This window comes from Rattus norvegicus, chromosome X (assembly GCF_036323735.1).
Source record: "Rattus norvegicus strain BN/NHsdMcwi chromosome X, GRCr8, whole genome shotgun sequence".
Classification (NCBI taxonomy): Eukaryota; Metazoa; Chordata; class Mammalia; order Rodentia; family Muridae; genus Rattus; species Rattus norvegicus.
Genome location: NC_086039.1, coordinates 69,652,046 through 69,678,049, shown reverse-complemented (window position 1 = coordinate 69,678,049; position 26,004 = coordinate 69,652,046). Strand labels below are relative to the sequence as shown.

The following is a 26,004-nucleotide window of genomic DNA, read 5'->3' as shown; positions in this document are numbered from 1 at the left end:
TTCATTGGGAATTTGATGGGAGTGACTTGGTTTATTGTCATAAAACTACAACATGTGACAGAGCTACCCCCTCACCAGTCCTCTCCTGCCTCCCCTTTACTCAAATCTGTCCTGGCTACTTGGGTGGGGATTCAGGTTCTGGATTGCCAGTTCAGTAAGCATTTCCGGCTTGGTTGGTTTCTTCACATCTTTAAAAATCCGTCTCTCAAATTCTTCCTTCCATGAGGCTTCACCTGGATCCCTTGTGTATTTGAGCTTTAGTTACAGAGACTTTGACTCATATAATTGTCAACTCCTGAGTCTTGGAGAAGTCATATTTAGTTTTGTGTTGGTCAAACAGCTTGCGTAGGGCACTGATGTAAAGTTCAAAGTACTTTGCCACGGTCTCCTTGTCAGGATCAAGGATCTTGGGGACTGGCAAGGGCTCTCCAACTATGGAGAAGGAGCAGAGACAAGTGTCAGAGTCCCTATCCCAACAACTCTACCCACACCTCAGTAGGAGGGTGCAGTCTAACAGTATTTGGGGGGCTGTTCCCCTCCCTTCACTTTTCCCTCCTCACTCCAGCTATGTCCCGGCTCTCATTCTATGCTTGCTTAAGCCTCACCAATGCTCCAGAGAATAAAACCCAACACGGGGATGAGCTGAATGAGTTATTTAAATAATGATGCTCCTATGATATCTGGTGAGCTCTGTCCCACCCATGAATGGCCCCGTGTTATCTGTTTGGTTGTCCTTCCCACCCTGCTTTCAGCCACACCTATCATAATTCCCTTAGTGCTCCCTGGTTGTGAGCCAGATTGACTGAGGATTGATAAATGACTTGGGATGGGGGACCAAGAACTTGAGTGGCTGAGAAAAAGTAGAAAGCTCACCAACAGTGGTAATGGGATGGTTGAAAGGCAAAAAGCCCCAGGATCCCCTAGTGAGGCCCCTGCCATGAAAAGTACAGAAATTTATGCCTAGGATTCTTTTGCCAATTTTCTGGAAGTTTTTTTGGAAGAACCTTAGCCATGTGCCTTCAGGAAAGGTCTCTTGGTTGTAAGCCTCATTCTCACCAAAGGAGTAAGAAGGGACAAGATATGCTCTGCAAAGGCAAGGACAACAATATAAGCTTTTCATTAAGGCAAAATCTCCCCTAGGAACATTCTCTTTGTGGTGGGAAATGTCCCCAACCTCCCAACAATGCGACAAGCTTTCAATCACCCAGACATCCCCAGCCTCATGTTTCATTCCTCCATTGGGATTTCAGTGTGGCTGCTGCCCATGATAGGAAGAAGGAAGCTAGCCTGGGAGACCTAGCATCTTCATTCATTCAGCATGCAGCATGATCTTCCCGAATTGGGCATGCATACTTGCCACATCTTTCTCTAAAGTCCTCCCAGAGTTCCTCGCTGCAGCCCTCACTGCTTAGCATGAGCTCAGTGTCCTAGCCCTCCCTTTGTGACCAGCTTCTCCACTACTTAACCATACTAAGTGTGCCAAGTCCTCTCTTATCTCGCCTGTTTATTCTATTCCCTCTGACTCCTCCCTCTTTATGTGGCAAATTCCATTTTGCATTTCAGTATTCTGTTTTTTGGTTTTTTTTTCCTTCTTTCTTTTTTTCGGTGCTGAGGACTGAACACAGGGCCTTGTGCTTTCTAGGCAAGCACTCTACCACTGAGCTAAATCCCCAACCCCCCAGTATTCTGTTCTAACCAATCACAGTCCCTTAAAGAAATCTTTGATGACCCAGATTCCCCACTGTAGGTTTGCTATCCCTCAGCTACATCTTCCTCCTGTCCTGCTTTCCCATCTCCATGCCCTGCCTTATTGTCATCTTTTACCTGTCTGGCCAATCAAGAGTGAAAATCCTTTGAATCCCTAGAATCTGGTGCTGCATATATCATATCCCTCATCGAATGCCTGATTTTTCACATTCATTTCTTTGTTTACGTATCATTTTTGAGGTGCTGGGGATTCAACCCAGAGCCTTACACATGCCAGATAAGCTCTTATCACTAAGATGAACCCCAGACCTTTAAACATTTTTAGCTGGAGACAGGATCTTGCCAACTTGTGCAGGTTGGTTTTGAACTTATAGTCTTCTTTCTTCAGATTCTAGAGTAGAGGGTATTACAGGCATGTGCCACAATGCCTGGCTTTCTCCCCCATTCTGGTCTGATTGGTAATACCTCCTCATATTTTAACTTTAGCACAGTTCAGATGTTATTCTCTGATGAAACTAAAGTCTTTCCAGAAATTGGTACTTCCAAGCATTTTTGCATACTTCTCCTTTATCATACTTCATTTACACTACAAATTTGCATTGGGTTCTTTTTTATGTCCCAGCACTGATTTAGGCCATGTGAATGAGAAGGCTGGGGAGACTGGTGGGGAGTGAAGTCAGGGAGGTGGCAATGACCAGGTTCTTCAAGATCTGTGTGGCATGGGAGTCACTGAAACATTTTGAGACATGATACAACTTGACTCATGGTTATCAGGATCATTCCAGGTAAAACTGGGAATAGAATCTTGGAGGTGAGGGAAGCAGGGATAGAAGCAAAGTTCCAAGTATTGTAATGATCCAGTAGAGAGATGCTGGGTGTTTAGACCATGAGGATGGTAATTGAGGTGGTGAATAGCTGGATTCTACATATATTTTGTTATGATATGTGCATGGATTTGTCACGTATCTTAGATTGTGAGTCTACAAGCACCAGGTATCATTGATTCCTGTATTCCCCTGTCCTGTACTATACCTGACACCCAGTAAGTATTTGACAGCTGCTGAAAACACTCTGTAGGGGCATCCTCTGAGCAGCTATTCCCTGAGCACCCAACCAGTGCCTTCATCACCCTTGGTGTGTTCTCAGGGACTCCCAGTGAATGAATAAATAAAAAGCAAAGTCACTCTGCCCAGAGTTCCAGATGAATGGACCTTCTGCTCTTCTTCTCCTAGCTTCAAGATCTAGAAGGACACACCAAAATGTCTAGAGGTCCAAACACCCCTTCCCCCAGGCATAATATGAAGGATCAAAGGGAGTAACCAGAGTAAAGAGGAGTTATCTAGTAGGTTTCCCAGAGAGGGTACCATTGTGGCTAGAGCTACAGAGGGCCCACGGTACCCTGACAAGAGAGACCCTGAACATAGGGACCCACCCTGTCTTCAGTGCTAGCTTCACAAAACCTTTTCGTTTTTTGAGGTAGACCGTGGAGACTCCTGGGCAGCATAAGAGGGCTTCGGAAGCTCCACCTGGCACAATGATCACAGCATTGCCTGAGCCTCTTTGGGTCAGCTGGTGTTTCAGGGCCAACTCACTCACTGGACAAATACCTGTGAAACCAAAGAGTCAAGTGGTAGATAGGATGAACTTGGCCTGAGTGTGGGAGAAGATTCCTCCAGGCCCTTTGTGCTGGAGGCAGTTACCACTGTCTGCCTTTGGTTTTGTGTCTTGGGTTAACCCTACCTGAAAAGGTATCCTTAGTGACAGTTGCTTGCCTGCCTTGGTAGGGCTCCAGGGATCTACAGACAGACTGATTTTCTCTGTCTGCTTCCATTCATAGTCTCCTGTTCTCCAGATGAACAGGCTTCTAACATTATCTTCTATTCTCTACTAGAGTGGTAGAATTTGCATCCAAAGTCTAGCCATCAAAGAAACCCCTGATACATAGTCATACCAACCTAAGAGGGGAGTGAAACATCCTCTGAGATTTCTCTCAAGATAAATTCATCTTACCTTTTAGGGTTTTTTTCAGTTGTTTTCTGATGTCCAGGAAGATAAATATTCATCCAGAGAGAAGGGAATCTGTCACAATGCCATGGTTTGGAGCCTGGCACTAGAAAACTGTTCTGAATTCTGATGGGTGACTCTCCTTTATCATTTGGCATCTTAAACAAGGATGAAGGGGTTCCCCGAAAGGTTCAGGACATAGACCAAGGTTATATGTACTAATTGGTATGAGAGACTTTACAATGTCTTTAAGATGCCTTGAAATGAGAGCTGATACACACACACACACACACACACACACACACACACACACACACACACAACTGAAAGAAGCCAAGTCTTCTATCACAGAATGACTGCCAGGGAATATTAGGGTGGGCATCTTCAGTTTTCAGAATTTCAGAACAGGATGATTTATTGTACTCACCCATGGACATCACATAATCTCGAACAAATGGGATCCAGAAGATTCCTTCTAAGGTTGCTAAAAAGGGAGTGATAGAAGGAAAAACCCTGGAAAAGCCAGTGGCTTCAGTAGCAAAGTTGATGAAGGCACCATAACAGAGAATGCCATGGGGGTGGCTGAGAATGATGTAGTTGTGCTTGGGAGAAAGGTCATGGGTCTTCACCAGCTGTTAAAGGAAGATTGAAGAAGACTTATCATGTAGAAAGAAGAAAGGATGTGAAAACTCAGAGCCCAGCCGACAGTCTTTATGTCCTTGCTCATTAGGACATTACTGTCACAGAGATTCCCAGGGATTACGGTGGTAAGAGATGCTGGACTGGATTTGCCACTGTGGAAAAGGTATTGTTCATCTGTCTCCCCACTTGCACATCTATTTTGGGTTTTTGTTCTACATTATACTGTTAGGCCTTCACCTTCCCTGCTGGCCGTTAGAGCCCATAGATCTCAGTAGGAAGTGGGAAGTCAAGCACTAAGGAGCAAGGGCATCCGGAAGAAAGAAAGATGGGCATCCAGAGGAAAGGTAGTTACCTTTACTGGGAAGTAGCTTTGGAAATACTTCCAGAGGGTCCAGTTTCGTACCCAAGCTGAACGCCTACCATCTGTGCACAGAGAAAAAAGAGAGGGGCAACTGGGCCGTCACCGGTCCCTCTACCCCTCCCAGAGGTAAAGAAGTTGGCGGATGCTCCTCAAAGTACAGAAGCATCCTCCTTACATTTCAGATGTCCCGAGTCCAACTCCCAAACGGAAAACAAGCAAGATGAGAAGGGAGACAAGTTGAGGTTGGAGGTACTGCCCACAAATCTCTCTCTCTCTCTCTCTCTTTTTTTTATATTTCCGTTTAGTCTTTTTTTATTTTCTTTTTTTTAAATTTATTTAATACTTAATAATAATTCTTTGGTTTCCGGGCAAACATCCCCCTCCCCCCTCCCCTTCCTTATGGGTGTTCCCCTCCCAACCCTCCCCCCATTGCCGCCCTCCCCCCAACAGTCTAGTTCACTGGGGGTTCAGTCTTAGCAGGACCCAGGGTTTCCCCTTCCACTGGTGCTCTTACTAGGATATTCATTGCTACCTATGAGGTCAGAGTCCAGGGTCAGTCCATGTATAGTCTTTAGGTAGTGGCTTAGTCCCTGGAAGCTCTGGTTGCTTGGCATTGTTGTTCATATGGGGTCTCAAGCCCCTTCAAGCTCTTCCAGTTCTTTCTCTGATTCCTTCAACGGGGGACCTATTCTCAGTTCAGTGGTTTGCTGCTGGCATTCGCCTCTGTATTTGCTGTATTCTGGCTGTGTCTCTCAGGAGCGATCTACATCCGGCTCCTGTCGGTCGCCCACAGATCTCTTAAAGCTTCATGGGCAGAGCCAGTCAGAGACCTTTGCTCCCCTCTTCTCCTCATGCCTTTATCCATCCACTTCCCTCTTCTGTTTTCCCGCAACTCCACCCTTAGCACAGATTGGGCTATGATTTGGCTCCCATCTCTTACCTTGACTGTGAGTGTTCCAATCATAGGCAACCCAGGCTAAGAAGAGCACAGACAAGGGCCAAAAGGTACTGAATAGCAGGAAATAGGGTATCCCCAAGATGGAAAGAGTTCCTGAGGAGACACAACCCACATGAGCCCTCTGGTTACTTTCAAGGCTTGATACATTTCTCACAATCTCCCCTCACCTCTGCCTCTACACTAAGGGAGCTGGCAAGGCTGATCTGGGGACCTTCTTCCCTTTTCCCCTCAGCCATTGCCTGTCTCTTGTTCTGTGTGAGGTCTTCTTGTTCAAGGAGGCTGCAGAACCATGAATTTCTCAGAGTAGACCTTCAGCTGGGGTCAAAAGGTAGGACTGCTTGACAAAAGGAAAAGCACATTGGCCTGGTGGCTGGTTCTTGTCACTCAGACAGTCCAGAAAGTTAGTTCAGTTACTTATGAAAGGTTGGTTTTCCTTGCTTTGTTGAGCAGATAAACCCGTACACTCTCATGGTAGAGGCCCTACCTGCAGTGTCCAGCTGTTTGATGTTGAGAAGAAAATGTATATTAGAAACTGCTTCACTGTGTTTTATTTGTCCCCTTCAAAGGATTTTAACATGTTCAGAATGGGCAAAGTGTGATTCTTTTAGCAAATAGACCTGGCAGACTACAGAATGCAAACATGTTATGTCTTACGTCATTGGAGATTGATTTAGTTACTTATTTGTCTCTCCTAGGATGGAATCCAGGACTTGTTCATGACAGACAAGTGTTCTACCACTGAGCTACATCCTCAGCAATGGGTTTCCGCTCTAGATCAGCACGTAGTCTTAGGATTAGGGTGCTTGCTCTGGGTACCTCCAGAGCACAGCTCACAGAGGCCCTGATGTTGTCAAGACGTCAACACATGTTAGGCTTTGTAGCACATGCCTTTAATCCCAGCACTTGGGAGGTGGAGGCAGGCAAATGCCTGAGTTTGAGGCCAGCCTGGTCTACAGAGAGAGTTCAAATACAACCAGAGCTCCACAGTAAAACTTGTTCTCTAAAAACAAACCAACAGAAAGAGACACCAACACATCAGGGGAGAATTTGGGATGGTATCCTTGGGCTACTCAGTCCAAGTACTGAGCATCCATTATGAAGAGGAAAGGGTTTTTGTTTTTTGGGGGTTTTTTTGGTGTTTTTTCTTGTTGGTTTGGGGTGTGTGTGTGTGTGCGCGCGCGCGTGCGTGCGCACAAACACACTCCCTTTAGCCATTGCTGCTGAGGCCCTGGGCTCAGCTTTTCCCCAGCTCTTTGAAATGTCCATGAGGTACAGAATTTTCTATGCCTTTCTGACTCCCAGGGCAGCCTAGTGTTGATCCTTTTCACATGGAGTGGCGAGCTCCCCAGATCATGCCAATTCCTCTGATACAGACTCTAAACATCCTCTGCTGTTTTGTGAACTTCCCTATTCTCCGTTGCTGTTTAAGCTAGAGATAACCAGGGCACCCGCCCACCTCTTTGGATGGCAGCTATTCTTTAGATTGGTGGCGGTGCACACTGGTGATTGATCTTAGCAGCTGGGAGGTAGAAGCAGGAGGATCAGGACTCCAAGGACATCCTTGGATACATCATGAAGTCAGCCTGGGCTACATGAGACTATCTCAAGAGAGAGAGAGCAAAAGAGTGAAAGCGAGAGGGTGAAAAACAGCGTGTGTGTGTGTGCGTGTGTGTGTGTGTGTGTGTGTGTGTGTGTGTGTGTGTGTGTCACGCTCATTGACACTAGCACATGGTTCCAAGATATTTTGTGTTCCAGCAAGAGGCATTTTGTGGGGGATTATCAAGATAGAGTCTTAGTCTTACATATGCACTCTTGTGATTCAGTTCACACACTGAGGGTGGCCGAACCACTGAAATGGATGCGCTGTGATCTCTCATCCTAGTAGGCTATGGCGCTCACTAGCTCTCTATCTGTGCATTCATTGCCTCCCTTTTTGTGTGCTAGTGGAATTGAATCTAGGGTCTTAGAAATGCTAGGCAAGCATCCTACCACTGAGCTACATCCAGGTTCCTTGTTATCTATCTATCTATCTATCTATCTATCTATCTATCTATCTATCTGTCTGTCTATTTTCAAGGCAGTTTCTTGTAAGTTACTCAGGCTGGTCTAGAAGTTTGCTACAGTCTAGGTAATCATTCCACCTCAGGTACTTACCTCCATACTTGGCCTCTGTGTATTTTCTCGAATGAAGCGTCTGTTTAGGTCTTTTGTCCGTTTTCCTTTCTCTCTTCATGGTTGTTGAGACAGGGTCTCATGAAGCCCAGACTGCTCTCAAACTGAATAATGTATCCAAGGATGACTTGAAACCTCTTATCTTCCTGTCTCCATCTCCCAAACACAAGATTGGAGGGATGCGCCAATTTGCACACTCTTTTGCTCACTTTCCATTGATTTGTATGTTTTCTTGTTATGGATTTCTGGGCATTTGAAAATATTTTACACACAAGTACTTTGTCTATGGATGGTTTTATAAGTTTTCTTTCCAGTCAGTACTTTCCTATTCACAGGGTATTTATTTCATAGTATAAAAGCTTCTTTTTTTACTCCTTTTTTTTTTTTTCAGAGCTGAGGACCGAACCCAGGGCCTTGTGCTTGCTAGGCAAGCGCTCTACCACTGAGCTAAATCCCCAACCCCATTAAAAGCTTCTTTTTAAACTGAGGTTTAACTTGCCAGACATTTTTGCCTTTGTACATTCCCTTTATAGTACTTTTTTAAAAAATCATATTTATTTGTGTGTGTGCGTGCATTTCTGTGTTATCACTTTAAACACAGTGAGTTATTTCTGCTTTAGGATCTAACATTAATTATTATTATTATTATTATTATTATTATTATTATTTGTGTCTGTGCGTGCACACACAAGCATGGGAACAACTTTTAGGTTGAAGTACTGAAGTACTCTCTCCTGGCTCTGTTCCATTTCATTTTATTTTATTTTTTATTATTATAATTATTTTATTTTATTAAAATAATATAAAAATTTACATTCCACTATCATACATTTCATTTATATACAGTCTATGACTAGAATCATAGAAAAATGCTATTCATTTCATTTCATTTTATTTTATTTTTAAAATATGCTATGTATTTATTTTCATTAAAAAGTCATATAGCTTTTAATTTACTGCCTGGGAACTCATCCACAGGAGTCCCGTGTGCAGTGTATACTGTATTGTATAACAATAGTACAATAGTTTTTTTCTTTTTAAATTTGGGGCCATAATAACATAAATCAGTTGAAAAGAAAGGTAGAAACAGGCTGAGTTCTTAAACATCATTCCTTTTGTAACTGCTAGCATATAAATTGTTTTAGCACAGTACAGACTTTGTGTTTTCTGAAAGACAGTATTTTTGCAGAGCTCTCAGGAGTTGACATTCTATATGGCTTTACATTTAAATGTAGCTTTTCTGAGGGGGAAGACAACTGTCCCTGCTGTGTGAGTGAGTGTTTTATTGATTTGAAGATGATTTAAAATTTCCTTTTATTTAACTAAATCTCATTTTCTTGCTCTACTCAAATTTGAAATAAAAAGTTCTTAAACTTCCTATAAGTCAGCATTTGCCTTAAATATTGCACATTAAGTTATGACAAGAAGGAAATATTTCTACTAAAGACATAAGACAGTATTCTTTTCGAAGAGACGATATATAACCAAGTAACAAATTGCTGTTTGCGATCTCTGCACAAAGACTACATTAAACAAGCAAGAGTCTCAAGCGATGGGAATGCAACTGTCTGGGTGGCTGCTTTGCTGTCATGCTCCAGACCCAGGAATGATCTCCAACACAGCAGAAGTAAATATCATGATTTTGGTTTTGTAATGTATTCCCTGTCTCCTTCCTTCATTTCTTCTTCCTTTCTCTGTCCCACTCAACTCAAATTTAACTGCAAGTTATCTTTTCCTTAATAAGTCACAAGCTCACATTCAAGTGGCCAATAAATTGTGCTGGGTTTTCAATAGCATTATGGATGGATTTTGCTTTAAAATCCACTGTTGTCTCTCTCCATGACAATAAAGGTCTTTTGAAATGAGATCTTTTCACATATATGTATACATGTACATACATATGTATACACATAATATACATACAACACACACATATACATATATACATATATATATATATTGTGTGTATGAAAGAAATTCAAATGGAGTTACCATTTAATGTGGGACAATCCTCCAATCTTATGTCACCAAGTAAAACTGCCAGTGCCAGGAATGGAGTCCATTTTGTCGAGTTGTTGACCAAATGCATAGATCACTCCAAATATAATAGCCTATGGCTAAAGTCACAACCTATGCCATTGAAAATGGAGAAATCAAGCTAGTTTCCTATTAGAAAGTTCATGCAGACTGTCTGGACTTTATGATGCTTTACAAAGAGACTTGGCACTCTCCTGGAGGAAAAGGAATCATCAGTAGCATCCAGCAGCAAGCCCTGTAATCTACAACAGTGAGCCGCCTTCAAGATCTACTGATCCAATGGTAACAAATGTTATGAAAGTAGACGACCACGTTTTGATTGAGTAAGGACTACTCTGTAAGATGGGATGCATAGCTATCACAGCAAAGGTGGCCTAGAACCTGGTACTACATATAACACAAGCCTTTGGGAAAACCTAATACGATTTGTCTTCTAAAACAACAAGCAAGTAAGCAAGCAAGCAAACAAGCAAACACACACACACACACACACACACACACACACACACACACACACACACACAGAAACACAGACACACACACAGAGACACACATACAGACACACAGACACACACACACAGACACACACACACACACACACACACACACATGCACACTGTTTTCTGTTTTCATTTTAAAATGAAACTTCTTTAAGTTGATCAAGCTATGTTGATCAAGCTATCCTGGAACTCATTCTGCAGCCTAGGCAAGCTTTCAACTTGTGATCCTCCTGCCTCAGCCCCCAGAATGGATTGGATTATAGGCCTACACCATCGGCCCAGCTCTTCCATGTTTTTTACTGAAAATTTGGTAACTTTCTGTTTCATGTTTATATCTATGACCCATTCTAAGTTGTTTTCCCACATGTGCACACATGCTTATCTATATACACACAAGCATACACAACTAAATTAAAATGTAGTAACAATAATAAAAAGACAGTCATTGTGAATCACTATTCTGTGAAGTTTCTTACCTTCATGATTTTTTTCTGTCTTTATTTTTTAGTAGACACTTTTCTAGCTGGACATGGTATATATCTTTAATCCTAGCACTTGGGAGGCAGATGTAGGAAGTTCTCAGTGAGTTTGAGGCCAGCCTGGTCTACATAGTGAGTTCCAACACAGCCAGTGCTATATAGAGAGACCCTGCCTCAAAACAACAAACAAACAAACAAAGAAACCAACCAAGCTTTTCTAAACTCTGAATTCTGTTCCCCTCACCCTACTAGGAATTGAAGTTAGGGCCTTACATATGCTATACAAGAACTCTGTCACTGAGCTTTGTCCTCAGACTGAAAGTCTAAACCTTCAAATGATAGTTCATTTGCTAAGAGCTGGAACACCCTTCCTATATTTAATAGTGTGATTTACAGCTGCCTTTCTGCCCATTTCAACACATAACACAAACGAAATCTGTGCAGAGCAGATAGAGGTCAACTTTTCCGGTCTTCTTACTTTGTCGAACTGTGGTGGCATCGAGCATATTTCTTTTGAGATGAAACTTTCGGTAGCCTCTGATGGGCATGCTTACTGGCAGTCCCTCACCCCAGCCGAATCAAGATCCATAGGCCCCGACTTGCACAGCCTTCACAGGAAGAAAGTCATGTGCAAACAGCAATTGCTGCCATGCGACAATGGTGTGAGACAGCATCAGCTGCCCTGCAGCACCCATTTAGCTTGCATTGAGTCCAGGGGCAGGCAAGCCACAGGAGACATAGGAGTGCTAGGTAACCAACCAGTCAGTGGTATGCGGCCACATTTGGGTTCTAGGTTAACAATCTCTCTGGTTTTAGGGAGCTAGAGAAATTGTTCATCGAGGATGATTGTAGCTGTGGGCTATTTATATGTGGCCTTCACCATGCTGAGATACATTCCTTCTACATCCAGTTTGGTGAGAAAATTTACTTTGAATGAGTGTTGACTTTTGTCAAAGTCTGGTCTTCATTTTTATTCTTCTTTGTGCTAATGTGACTAGCATTTACTGATTCTAACATGTTGAAGTTGCACATATCCACATCCAAGGGACACATCTTACTTGAACATGGTGAATGGTTTTGATGTGCTCTTGACTTCAGTTGTATCCACGTTCATCAGGGATATGCCTGTCTACTTAGTGGTCTTGCCTGAGTCTGCTATCGGAGTGATGCTGACATGGCAAAAAGGAGCTGGGCAGCTTCTCCACTTTACCTTTTGGGGAAGAGTTTAAGAAATGTTAAACCAGGTGGTTGTGGTGCACACCTTTAGTCCCAGCACTTGGGATGTGGAGGCAGTGGATCTCTGCAAGTTCGAAGCCAGCTAGGTCTTCAGAGTGAATTCCAGGACAGCTAGGGATACATAGAGAAACTCTGTCTTGAAAAACCAAAAAGAAAAAAAAAAAGACATGCTGAGATTAACTCTTCTTTGAGTGGTTAGAATTCAGTGACGTTGCCATTGCCCTGTGGTTCTAGGCTTGGATTTATTGAGAGGTTGTGGATTACTGAATCAATCTACACTCTTTATTAGTATATGCACATTTTTGGGTTGGTATGTTTGTATTTCCGTTCTTCTATGATTCATACTTGCTAGGTTGTAGATGTCGGGAGACTTATGCACTTCATTTAGGTTATACAATTTATTGTTTGTATGAGACTTTTCATAGTGGTCTCTTGAGATCTCTTTCTTTGGTGGTAGTTTTAAAGTCTTCTCTTCAATTTTTATTCCATGTAATATTCTCTTTATATTGGTTCATCCACTAACCATTTGTTAATTTTATTTTTATCTTCAAGAGCTGAACTTTTGCTTCAGTTGATATTTTCATTTCATTTCTCTATGACCCATCCCTGTTACTCATTTTTTGTGCTGTCATTAGTAGACCTGGATGTTTCTGTCTCTAGTTCAAGTATAAACTTAGGTTCCTTCTTATTTGAATTATTATTTTTCCTTTAGTTAGGTGCTTATCAACATAAACTTTTTGTTGGATTTATAAGTATTTAATGGTGTTGAACTTTAAAGGTCTATTTTCAGTTGCTTCTTATTTTGACCCCTCATTTCTTCTTTCCTTCTTTCCTCCCTCCCCTTCTTTCTGTCTTGGTCTGTCTGTCTGCTCCATTCCTGACCCCAGATAAGACCCGATTGTTAGTCAGTCTAGATTGGCCTTGACCTAGAAATCATCCTACTTCAGTCTTCTGGGTGTCTAAAAAAAACCAACAAAAATATACAAGTGCATAAATAAGCAATACATTCTTAGGATTTTCTCTGGGTGATCACCCTATCTGCAAACCTTTTAGTATCTTGTTGCACTAGCTAGAGTTTTTCGTGTGTTAATACAAGTACTGAAGATACTCCTCCCAGTCTTGGAGATTAGGTTTTATCTGTTTTATCTTTCTTCGTCAAGTATAGTGATGTTTGTTAACTGTGGCGTATTCTGTACACATTCTTCCTTAGGTTGACAATGTTCCTGTCTATTCCTAGTTTGTGAAGAGGTAAATGTTCCTCCACCACCTCTCTCTCTCTCTCTCTCTCTCTCTCTCTCTCTCTCTCTCTCTCTCTCTCTCTCTCTGTGTGTGTGTGTGTGTGTGTGTGTGTGTGTTATCCGTGCATGTGTATACATATGAGCAGTTTCAAGTGTGTGTGGGTGTCTGGGTGCATATGGAGGCTCAAGGTTGATGTCAGCTGTCTTTCTTGATAGGTCATAGGATTTCTCTCTGAAACAGGTGCTGTCTAGTCTAGCTTGCCAGTGTACTCTAAGATTTCCTGTCTCTGCTTTCCCAGTGCTGGGATTACAGGCAGTTGACATACCTGTCTGGATTAAATGAATTCTCGGGATCCAAACTTCAATTCACACACCTGCGCAGCAAGTGCTCTATCCACAGAGAACCCTCCCAAGATCCTTTGCTTTACTTTTTAAGATTTTAATTTTAGATGTTTTGAGACTATAATACAACTGTCTACAATCCCCAGATTAGAATTATGACTTCCCTTGAATCAGTAGAACTGACTTCTACCAGTTCTAATATTCAAATGATTCTATTCTCCACTTCCAGGCTACTACCTGGTCAAAGCCATCATTATCTCTCTATGTGAATATCAGTGTCTTTGAAACTAAAAGCTCGGATTACACAAGATACAATCCACAGACCATGAAGCTCAAGAAGAAAGAAGACGAAAAAGTGGATGCTTCAGTCTTTCTTAGAAGGGGGAACAAAAAATATTCACAGGAGGAAATATAGAGACAAAGCGTGGAGCAGAGACTGAAGGAAAGGCCATCCAGAGACTGCCCCACCTGGGGATCCAGCCCATATACAGACACCAAACCTAGACAGTATTGCTGATGTCAGAAGTGCTTGCTGACAGGAGCCTGATATAGCTGTCTCCTGAGAGGCTCTGCCAGAGCATGACAAATACAGAGGCGAATGCTCAGAGCCAACCATTGAACTGAGAACAGGGTCCCCAATGGAGGAGTTAGAGAAATGATTGAAGGAGCCGAAGGGGTTTGCAACCCCATAAGAACAACAATTCCAACCATCCAGAGCTCCCAGGGACTCAACCACTACCCAAAGACTATACATGGACAGACCCACGGGTCCAGCTGCACATGTAGCAGATGATGGCTTTGTTGGGCACCAACAAAGGGAGACAGACAAGGGAGGAGAAGCCCTTGATCCTGTCAAGGCTCGACACCCCAGTGTAGGGGAATGTCAGGGTGGGGAGGTGGGAAGGAGGGGTGGATGGGTGAGGGAACACCCTCATAGAAGAAGTGGGATGGGGGGCTTATGGATGGGAAACTGAGAAAGAGGATAACATTTGAAATGTAAATAAATAAAAAAATCCAATAAATAAAAAAGAAACCAATTCCATACTTTCACTGGCATCTGGGTGCAGCCAGTACAGTGCATTTAAACCTGGTTCTGCTGCTACTGTGCATAACAGGAACATGTGTCAAAATGGCATGCCCATGGCCTTGTGAACACTTATTGGTGCTTTGTTATAAATATAGAACGTTACAAGAATAAATGGCCTGGGCATGGTGGTATATGTCTATAACTGCAGTACTGTGGAACCAGAGTCTGAGGCAGAGGCACAGTTTACATATGTGTAAGGAAAGTGTCCATTATGAAAGAAGCCCAGCCTCCTAAGTTTGGTCTAGAGGGTCCTTTGTGATCCAGTCCCTGGCTTATTTATTGCGCTATGCTTTAGGCCCTTCAGCTCATTCTGATATTGAGCTCAGGGATTTTGTGCACGCCGCCCTTCTTTGCCTGGCAAGCTGGTCCCTCAGCTGTTTGCCTGGCTGGCTCCTAATCACTTTTCAGACCTCAGGATAAATGGCGTATGTTCAATAATTTCAGGCTGCCTTTGACATGTCTCTCTTTTCTAAATAAATGAGCTTCTCTTATCCATCCGCATCCCCCATCTCTGTTGCTACTGATATGCTCTAGGAGTGGGCTTCTTCTAGTATCCATGGTGGCCTTTCATCTGTCTTCAGTTGCTGTCCCCTTTCCAGTCATTTCTGAAGCTTCTCCTCACCATTTTTGAAATCACATTTCCATTTCCAAAAACCATCCATACTTTTCCATTGTCGAGCAAATCAAGTCTTGACAAATTTGTTCAACTCTGTCCTGAGCAGACCCAAGTATCTCCTAGCCATGTCTTGTAGTATCCGTCCTCATAACTTCCTATGCTGCTTGCCCATGTTTCTCAAAGTGTAGTCCCATATGGGTGGAATGTTTTCTTGAACATATGAAGTCTAAAAATGACTTCATGGTGGTGTTATAAAGATTTCAGTTCAAACAAACTATTCAAACTACAGAAACTGTTCATTTAACAAAAGCATTATGCTAAGTATCATAGATGGTATACACAGCTGTGGAAAGCATAAGAAAGCCTGAAGTCAAGGAATCAGGTACTTGACCACCTCAGCACATTTAGCCACTCTGCTCTATTATTTTGATTACCTTCTCCCCAACTTCTGTCTTACCAAATTCCTTCATCCTTCAAGGCTACCTTAAACAATACTTCCTTCATGGTATCTTTGATAATTCCACAGGAAGAATTAAAAGCTTTTTCTCTACACACTTAAAACATACTTGTGCCCCTGTTTATTACTGTTTTATCATGTTCCCTTGTGTAACTAGTACCACATCTGTCTGGCTCTCTCCCCATTAGACAGTGATTAGCACATTGCCAAGCATGGGGCGACGGCTTATGATAAACTGTTGCTACATAGAGCTGTACAATATCAAGTGGATTTCCAAATTCTCCGAGTGGCAGGTGAAAGTTAACAGGATGAGAAAACACCAGTGACCTTATTCTCAACAAGGAAAAGTCTGCTTTGTGCATGTCAGGCTACAGTGACCAGCTGTTCATGGTATTAGCTGAAAACTCTTCTAGGAGAAAACATTATGCTTTGGGGCAATGGCCAAAGTCTGAGTGTTGGGGGTCGCTTTAGTGCTCTCAGAAATCCAAGAATGTAGTTAGAATTTCCGAAAGAAGTGTCTGTGCTTCTTTAGATTGTTTATTGGAACCAAATCAATGATAAATACTACTTGCCAGAGTAGAAGTGAATAAAATAACTGAAGGAGCATTGACTGAGCCTACCTCTTAGGAAATCTATGTGCTAAAAGCCAGGAGGAGATTGTTGGGGAAGAGAAAGGCAAAGAGACTAAATATGGAAGTGGAAATGATCTGGTATGGTGAGTGTTGAACAGTGATTATGAAACACAGTGCTGTTTGACTTCCGCTGGGCATTATCTCACTTAATCTTCTCACTACCTTGGGAGGTTATGGCCTATTATCTTATAATAATAATAAATCAATAACTTATTATCCTCACTTTACAGATGAAGAGATGAAGGCTCAAAGAATAAAAAAAATCATCATGCCAAGACTTAAAAAAAAGAGAGAGAGATTACATTTGTTGGGTCTCTAGCAAGTGTCTGACACTTTTTATGTGACAAGAGCTATTTTAAGTACTTTTCTGTGTTAACTCATATCAATATACACAGAAAGCAACGTCCCTTCCTTCCAGAACCTCCCAGCCTTATATGGAAGATAACCTCTCAAGATGAATTCCAGTTGATAGAACAGAGCAAGGAAGAGCTCAAGGAAGGTTTTGGAAACGCTCATTTCTAAGGTCTTTGGGTAGCACCCTAACCTGCTGACGTACATGAAGGATCCATAGAATGAGTGGGCTCTGGGAAGAAAGCTACAGAGATGAGTCCTCATCCTCAAGGGCATAAGTCAGGAAAAGGTGTCCAGCAGAGGAATGGTAAGGACCCATTAATATCAAGTACCGTGGGAACAGGAGAAACTGTAGGCAGGGAGTTGAGTGAAGGGGTTCCATGAGTCATATGACTAGAAATGGAAAGCTGAACAAGGCTATATGGCTTCTCCAACTAATTTGAAAGCTGCCAAGGAAATCAAGTATGATGATACATGTCTGTCATCCCAGCACTTGGGAAGCTGGGCTTCAAAATGAGCTCCTGTCTCAAAAGAACTCACAAAAGAACAGAAAAGAGGAAAAGATGCCATGGAGATTGAGACTTTTCAGCCCAATACAATTAATTGGATGCAGGAATGCAAGGGCACAGTGGAGGACTTCCTGCCCTGGCCTGCAGGGGTTGCATCACATACGCTCAGGTTACTAAGACCCCATTCTTCTTCTTCTTGAAGTTGCAATAACATCGGTTTCTGTTGCCCATGTTTGAAGCACTTGCCATGCCTCTATGGATCAAATGGCAAGGCTGACATAGTCGTAAGAGGCGGTACTGTGATCTGAACTTATGCTGGAACTTCCCGTGAGATAAACTAGATTGATGCAAAGGGTTTAAGAGATGGGTCCTTCAAGCTAGACTAACGTTGTTATTTCTGGAGTAAGCTGACAAAGACGAGTTTTGCTTTCTCTTGCTCCTCTCTTTCTTGCATACTCTCTCACTCTTCTGATTTCCACCCGAGAATAACACAAAGACAGCCCTTCTCTAATGCTGGCACCTTGACATTGGGTGTCCCAGTCTCCAGTACCCTAGACACAATACTATTATGCATGAGTTGCTCAGACTGTGGTATTTTGCTATAGCAACAGAAAATAAAAGCAGATGGGACAGTGGAGCTCCAAATGATGTCAGTTTCTATAATAAAAAGGAAAAAAATTAACATGGATTGAGTATTTTCTCATCTTGTTGGTTTGTAGAACACTCATCAGAGTCAGAAATATGCACTGTTTCTATGGTAGATGGGATTTGCCTGACTTGCTCGAGGTCACATAGAAAATGGCAGTCTTTTACACACAGGTTCTTGTGGCAAGCAAGTGGCAGAACTGATCTGACACCCAAGACTATGCCCTATTTTTGTAGTAACAAAAAAAAAAAAACAGAGGAAGGCAAGCACCCACACAAAAAGGATGACTAAAAGAGGGGAAAACACGGAGTTAATGGTTTCTCTCGAGGAAGACGAAATCTGGGAAGAAGATATTACATTGAATGTCAAGTTAACTTCTCTGAAAAACCAAAGAATCTGTTTTCATTCTCATAGAGTTTATTAGGTAGAAGGGTAAAACTGGAGTCTGCAGTAAAGTCCCTGAATGTAAGGATTTAATGGATAAACGGTGATAGGTTCTGGTTAAACACTACCTACTTTAATAATTTACTCTTTATAAAACCATCTTTGTTTTGAGGGTCTTGTTATACTCACAATGTAGCCCAGGCTACACTAAAACTCATGGCTGGACAACTGTCCAAATTCTAGGATTACAGGCTTGAACTGCTATGTCTACATACATCACAACCTCTTGAAATGTATTCATTTGGATGCCATGCCTTTTAACTTTACTGCTCTCCAGAAAGCCATAGTGGAAAGGGGGGTTTCCAGGCTCCTTGTTTAAAAGTTAATTCAACTTCTGTAACTAAAAAAAAATGAACATTGTACATTTTCTACATATAAGAGATGCTATCCAGTATATTCTTGAAAAGTGCCCTAGGCCTTCAGAAGTGGCACAGTCTAGAAAGCTTTACAGAAAGGATATGGGTCAAGTAATTTCCCTAAGGAGAGGATGTTCATTGACAGTCTAAGAAGAACATTCATCATCCAGTCAAGGAACTAGGCCGAGTAGAAGTGAAGGGGCATTCTCTTACATCCTATGAGTAGATTGCTTGAAATACAAGCTTCATACAGGGAGATGAGCTGATGCAGGGTCAGAGCCAGAGAGTAGAAACTGTCAAAGATGCCCAGGTTACTAAACTTGTACATCATCAAGCTAGCCATAGGAAACCATTATTTTTGAGCATCAAAGGGATTTGATCAGGTTTTTTTTTTAGCTCAGACTGGGAATCTAGTTCAGTGTGAGCATGAGGCCTTGGGTTTAATCCCCAATACTGGGGTAAAAAAGACTTTTGGGAGCATGCAGCAGAACAGATTGAAGAAAGTGGAGATCTGAAGGGCCAGAACTATTTTCCATAGCTCTGAGAGATCGCAATGCCAAGCCCAGAAGAGACATATAGAGAGAAATCCTCTGAAAGAAAGCTGCCTCTCAGAGGGCTATCAGAACTACCATCTTGTCTATCTCATCTTTTCATCCTTTCTCCTCAATCCCTCCATTATACTTATCCTTCTGTCCCTTTGCTCCCACTTTCCCCTGCTTTCCATATGTTCTCCACATAACATCCAACAGTGGTTGATGTTGGTTATGATTCTGAATACCATTCAGAAAGAATCACTGAAGAGTCTGAGAGCAAGACAGAAGGAATAAAGGAGAGAGAGAAAGAGGAGGGAGGGAGATTTTTCCATGCAGAACATTTCCTGTGGACACTGCTAAGGGGCTGGTGATCTAAGCCTTATAGGATTCCCAAGCTTGGCTAAAGTTACAGAGTGAACTGTAATCTCACTCTGCTGTACTTCTGGACACGCCATGGTCCTCTGCTTCCCCTCCCAGCCTCCTCAACCTGTTGTAAGATTTTCTTGACTCAGCACCCTAATTTTTTTTCGGAGCTGGGGCCGAACTCAGGGCCTTGCGCTTGCTAGGCAAGTGCTCTACCACTGAGCTAAATCCCCAACCCCCCAATATTTCTTTCTCCTGGCTCTTTCACTTACGACAGTAAGTATAGTGATTTGTGTCTTTTCTTTTCCAGCCCTAGCATGTGAAATGTGTATAGTGACCGAATGGTTCATTTCCGTTAGTTGATAGCAAAAAGCCTATAACTAACTCAATTGTTACAGTCTCAGCCAAGGCAGCTTGAAGTCTTTTAATGAATATTCTTTCTATGACAGAATTTGTGTTTGATGTATTTGATGAACAGAATTGAATGTATTCGACACCTCTGTGGCTATTATACTCTATCCGATGACTGTTCTGGTAATCTGAAAGACCCAGCATTCTTGAAACTCTTAGCATAACCACTAAAGAACAGAAACAGAATGTTATACAAGTGGAATGATGATCAGTCTAAAAGAAGTCAAGACAGAGAAACACACACATGAAGATATGCTCAGTATCATTAGTCATTAGGAAAATGCAAATTAAAACCACGATGAGGTCTCATTCATACTCATTAAGACGGTTAAAAAAAAATCCCAGAAGTTAAGAGTTGTTGATGATGCAGAGAAGTCTGAACCCTGTGCACTCTTGTGAGAAATATAAGATGGTGCAGCCACTGTGCAAATCGGGTTGGCAGGTCTTCAAAACATAAAATAAGATCGTCATACAGCCCATAGAATCCTTCTCTCTGTGTATCCTAAAGATTAGAAATCAGGGTTTCAAAGTGGTTGTTAAACATTCATCCTTAAAACAGCATTATTCCTAATGGCCTACAGGGAGACGTGCTCACCAATGAATGAATGAATGAGTATACAGCATTTAGTGTAAGCATAAAAATGATACTTGATTTAAAAGGAAGGAGCTTTTGACATATGATACTGAATGAATAAACTCACATAACTTTTATTAAATAAATAAATAAGTAAATAAATGAACTAGTGAGTAAAAGTGACCATTTTGGACCCGATAGTCTAAAATAGAAAAAACTCCCATGGACAGGAATTAGAATGGTAGTTACCAGAGCTGGGCAGCAGGCAGAGAGGAACTTAGGAATTTAGGGTTCCATGGGTATAGAGTTTCAGTTTAGGATGATGAAAACTTTTGGACATGGCTTGGAACACTGTAGAATACAATGTGGAACACAGTGGTTAATGCAACTGAACTGGTCCTTAAAACAAGGAATTTTGTTCTTTCTATTTTTATCATAATAAAAAATTTTACCAAAGCAGACAAAAAAAAAACCCATTTATTTTTATGTGTTTTCACTGGTGACACAATGGTGCCATCATGTGTCCCTAACATTCCCATTCCGCTCCTCCAGCTCTTCCAGGGTAGCTCACTGGGAGCCAGTGAGCTTTAATGAGGAGGAGGAGGAGGATGCCCCTTGCTTTCTGGATCTCTTACATAAGGTGTCACCTGATATACCCTCTATCTAATCCTGCTGGACATCAGTGTCTGTCCTTTGAAAGGGAAAAATGAATAAAGAAGAGGAAAGCCTGAGAAGTATCTTCTGGGAGCAAAGTAAAACTGTATTGAAAATAGCTGCGAGGGTAGCCAGAACAACATGAGCATGTGCGTTCAAGCCATACCAAAGAGACCTGCCGGAAATATCCTCTTACACCCCTCTCCTCCTTCTGTAATGGTGCTGAGCTTGACACCGGTGCTTTACACTGAGTCACAGCTAGTGTCTGCCTGCCTGCCTGCCTGCCTGCCTGCCTTCCTCCCTTCCTTCCTTCTTCCCTCCCTCCCTTCCTCCTTCCCTTCCTTCCTTACTTTATTGATGAGAAATGGTCTCACTTTATAGATCAGGTTGGCCTGGAACTCAACTGTGTACCCCAGACTGGCCTTAAACTCACAACACTCCTACCTAGGCCTCCTGAGTGATGGGATTACAGGTGTGAACTACTAGGTCTGCCCATTTTTTTTTATAAAAGATTTATTTATTTATTTTATATATGTGAATACACTGTCAATGTCTTCAGACACACACCAGAAGAGGGCATCAGATCCCATTACAGATGGTTGTGAGCCACCATGTGGTTGCTGGGAATTGAACTCAGGACCTCTGGAAGAGCAGTCGGTGCTCTTAACCGCTGAGCCATCTCTCCAGCCCAGGCCTGCCCAGTTTTAACTTTCTTTTCTTTAAAAAACATTTATCTTCTCTTATCATTATTATTTGTGTATGTATGTGATGTGTGCTGGGTGAATGGGCACATGTGTCATGTGCTGTGTGTGTAGAGGTCGGAAGAAAACCCCAAAGGAGTCATTTATTGCCTTCAACTGTGGGCTCTGGGAATTGAAGTCAGGTTTGGTCAGTAAGAGCTTTATCATGTTGAGAAAAATCTCACCAGGTTTAAATTCTTTTTCTTGACTCAGCTAAATAGTTGAATAGATGATGACCTTGGCAGGATGTGGTTTTAATGACGCAGAGGAAGCTTGCATCTTCTGGGGGCTATGGATCCCCTCTGGCAGTCTGATGAAATGTCCAAACCCCCTCTTTGAATAACATTTTGAAGTGCATCGATCCAGTACTCACCTTACAAAGGCAGGCCACCATATTAAAACATAGCTATGGCATTTCTCACAGCTCTCACATGATACAGTAGCATACATGTTTCTCACTCTATTCCTTAAGAAACCAGCGTTAACGGTGGTTCTAGTAACTACTGGAATTTTGAAGTCACCTTGGGCTTAGGCAGATTTGAGATGCCTTCAATGAACAACTCCTCCAATGAGATGTAAATCTCTCCCGTGTCTGCTACAGACAAACCTCAGCGCTGCCGCCAGCACCCAAAGCTTGTCACCTACATTCATCATCAAAGGAACAGCTACACTACTAGAGAGGAATGAAAAGAAAGCCACATTTCTTCCCACCCACACTGGAAGTCCCCAAGCTGCCCTAAGTCAACAAGCCTCTGGTTGAGAACCTCTGCTCTAGCTGTGACTTGGTACCACCTAGGTCCTACACATCTCATCACTCAACAAGGCATCATTTCTCCCAGTCCAGTTTCTACGCTTGCTTCTCTAGCTGACTTCCCAGGAAAGCCTTGGCTTCTGGCTTGATCTGGGAGCTCATTAAGCCCAACACTGATCATCGAGTCTGCTGAACAACAGCTAGCTTTTCCTGAAAATTCTAATGTCACTCATACAGCTCTCAGACATTACTGAAATTTTTTTATAACATTCTTATAATAGTGAAATCACCTTAGATCTTTCTAGTAACACCAGCCTATCAAGGAACCACCACTCTGGTCCATTCTTAAACATGATTCCTTTCAGACAATTTGTAGAAGAGAATTCTGGAGACTGGTAACATTTCAGCAGAGCAGCTGTAGCAGTCACTCCTGGCCCCAGGTCTTCAGTCCACTCCTGCAGAGTGGAGGGAGCCAAGCAACTGCTGGAACCTCATGCGGAATTGCCTGGCCTCTTTCTGGATCTGTTCCCTGGCCCTTGAGGTTTACTCACCTAAAATTACATAAACTGGAATCCACTGTAATACGGAGAGTGTTCGGAGGCCTTCATGCAGATCAAGACGGGAGAAGAAGGCCATGATCTACTGTTTCACTGTGGCAAGGAGCCCAACCAGAAGTTCTAAGCCACTTAGATGGAGCTGATGGCAGACTCTTTGCTCTAATCTCTTCTCATCAGGGCTGGTTACTAGCTGAGCTTTTGTCAGGCTTGACTGAACCTTTCCTCCAGTTTTCTGGCCCCACCCCAACTTCCTACACACATAAGGTTGCATATTGGACACCTAATATGTGTCCTTTCTCTACATGTAGCAGTCGTTGTCATGAGGCAGCAGTGGCTGTGGGTAGCTTTAGCTGTTGGGTGGTCTCTGACTAATTAGTGCAAGAGAAAAGAATGGCTTTGTTCACCTTACCTAGAGGCTCTGCAAAAGCAGAATAGTAGTACCTGCTTCAGAGCCAAGAACTAGGGGCCACATTTGCTTCTGGCTCTCTCAGCCCAATAGAGTTAGTTTTCAGCATGCATATCTGGACTTCTCGAATTCCTCTTTGTGCCTCTGTTCCCAGGGGTTCTGGATCAGTAAGCCAGACACCATATGGCAAAGCAGGAAAAACACTGCTCGAAGCCCCAACTCCACCACACTCTTCCCTCCCTGCAATGACTATTCCCATTTGAAATTAATCTATTTCTCTCACTCTGTTTGAAAATTAATGTTGGAAGGCAGTGTAGTGGGTAGGACCATAGACTTCAGAGCAGGACAATAGTTTAGAAGGCTTAGATCTAAAGTTCTATTGTCCTGCCTCATGTTATGGTTCACCCGCCTGTAAAGGGAGACAATAAGAATGCCTGCTTCAGTCTTATATTGAGGATTCAATGACTGAGTGAGCACCGCTTGCTCAGCACAAGGCTTGCTGTATACACCAGCCAACACAGAAATATTTCCTCCTATTCCTTTCGTTTGATTTATGGCTATCGACCACCTATTTCTTTCTGGTTATGGCCCATGCTTCTGTCTACCAAGCCTTTGCAAAATTCAACATCATACCAAGGTCCAGATCTCAGAATTTATTTTTCTAGCCATTATCTATTAAATGATACTGTTTGCAAGTCACTGTTGTGATGAATTGAGAATTCAGTGGGGAAAATAGCAGACACAATTTCTGACTTCAATAAGCTTAGGGTCTAACAGAAGAGATGGATAGTTTGGTTTTGTTTTTGTTTTTGTTTTTTTGTTTTTTTTTTTTTTGGTTCTTTTTTTTTTTGGAGCTGGGGACTGAACCCAGGGCCTTGCACTTCCTAGGCAAGTGCTCTACCACTGAGCTAAATCCCCAACCCCAGTTTTTTTTTTAAAACAGGTTTTCTCTGTGTAGCCTTGGCTGCTCTGAAACTCCCTTCTTGACCATGCTGGTCAAACTCAGAGATCTACCTGCCTTTGCCTTCTGAATGCTGGGATTAAAGGTATGTGCCACAACAGCCTGACCATGATTTTTAAAAAAATGTCTATATACTTGGATTTGGAAAAGATCAATATTCTCTACATAAGGCCTTGGGTATTAAGGGAAGTAGCAGAGCTCTTCTTGCTGATCTGATAATGTGCCTCCTTAGAGTTGAGCTTTGGGAAGCTTTCTGCTAAGCTCATGAGTGTTTTAATTGTCAAATGTAGCCCTTTCTTTTCTTCCTCCTGAGCTAGCTAGGGCTCTCAAGTTGCTTCTTGGAGCTTCATGGTTACCTAGAGAGAAGACCATGTCCATTGAGACTTTTCAGGGGAGGAGGGAGAGGTAAGGGAGAAAAACCTGGCTCTTTCAGAAACAACAGATGTAGAGGGGCCTGAAGGCAAGACCAGGTACCAGGTGAAGAACTGAGAGGCTCTTACTGACCAGGTCGCTGCTCCTTTCCATGTTTAGATATGGATATTGAGGAAATCTAGAAAAGTCTTGAGGTAACAGATGGAATCAGAACAAGGACAGGGCCAAACTCTCTCCCACCTCCATGTCCCTAACATATTGCTCAGAGCCATCTAGTACGGGGTAAACTTTCCTCAAGTAAATGCTTCTGGAACCAGTGAGAGAGGTCAGAGAGCTCCTGGTCCCCAAAGAAGTAAAAGAATCTCATTCAAGGTCACACAGCTAAGAGATTTATCCTCCATCTGCTTTGACTTCTCTGGTGGCCCCAATCATTTACTAATGATATACAGACTCCCATCACTCATTACCCAACTCCTGACTGGAATACAAGCTGTTGAAATCCAGGACAATACCAAGCATAACAGTTGGTTGTCTGGTGCCAAAAGGTTAGTCCTGAAAACATACATACAAGTAGCATTATATGAACAGAGCAGGGTGTGTGTGTGTGTGTGTGTGTGTGTGTGTGTGTGTGTGTGTGTGTGTGTGTGTATCCAGGAGCTTAAGATCATCCTTGACTACAAAGTGACTCTGAGGCCAGTAGATACATAAGATCTTGTCTCAAATCAAACAACTAAATAGAAAAGATTCCTCATCAGAATTTGCTGTGAGGATTTGCTGTGAGGTTTGAAAAGTCCCTCACATGGTGTCTGGCACCCAGATCTGTTCCATGGCACTGGAATTCAGCCATGGAGAGCAGTGGGATATACTAGGCTTCGGGGTGAAGAGCATGATCTCTTAGGGGAGAATAC

The 26,004-nt window shown here is 42.5% G+C and overlaps 1 protein-coding gene across 1 annotated transcript; it reads right to left on the bottom strand.

Annotated features, from left to right (window-relative positions):
- Positions 1-23,531, bottom strand: Dgat2l6 (diacylglycerol O-acyltransferase 2-like 6). The gene is made up of 7 exons (NM_001109370.1): positions 23,352-23,531; positions 5,655-5,765; positions 4,706-4,776; positions 4,139-4,343; positions 3,140-3,314; positions 874-1,085; positions 1-432 (listed from the first exon to the last, which is right to left on the bottom strand). The coding sequence occupies exons 1-7, from the start codon at positions 23,434-23,436 to the stop codon at positions 278-280; spliced, it is 1,014 nt and encodes a 337-aa protein (NP_001102840.1). The 5' UTR covers positions 23,437-23,531; the 3' UTR covers positions 1-277.
- Positions 23,532-26,004: the final 2,473 nt, after the last annotated feature.

Bases quoted from the DNA above. Each gene is read 5' to 3' on its own strand.
- Dgat2l6 (NM_001109370.1), bottom strand. From the start codon at position 23,436: ATGGCCTTCTTCTCCCGTCTTGATCTGCATGAAGGCCTCCGAACACTC. The intron at 4,344-4,705 runs GTAACTACCTTT...TTCCTTTAACAG, and splicing joins AAAGCTACTTCCCAGTAAAG to CTGGTGAAGACCCATGACCT. The intron at 3,315-4,138 runs GTGAGTACAATA...TTGGTTTCACAG, and splicing joins AGATTATGTGATGTCCATGG to GTATTTGTCCAGTGAGTGAG.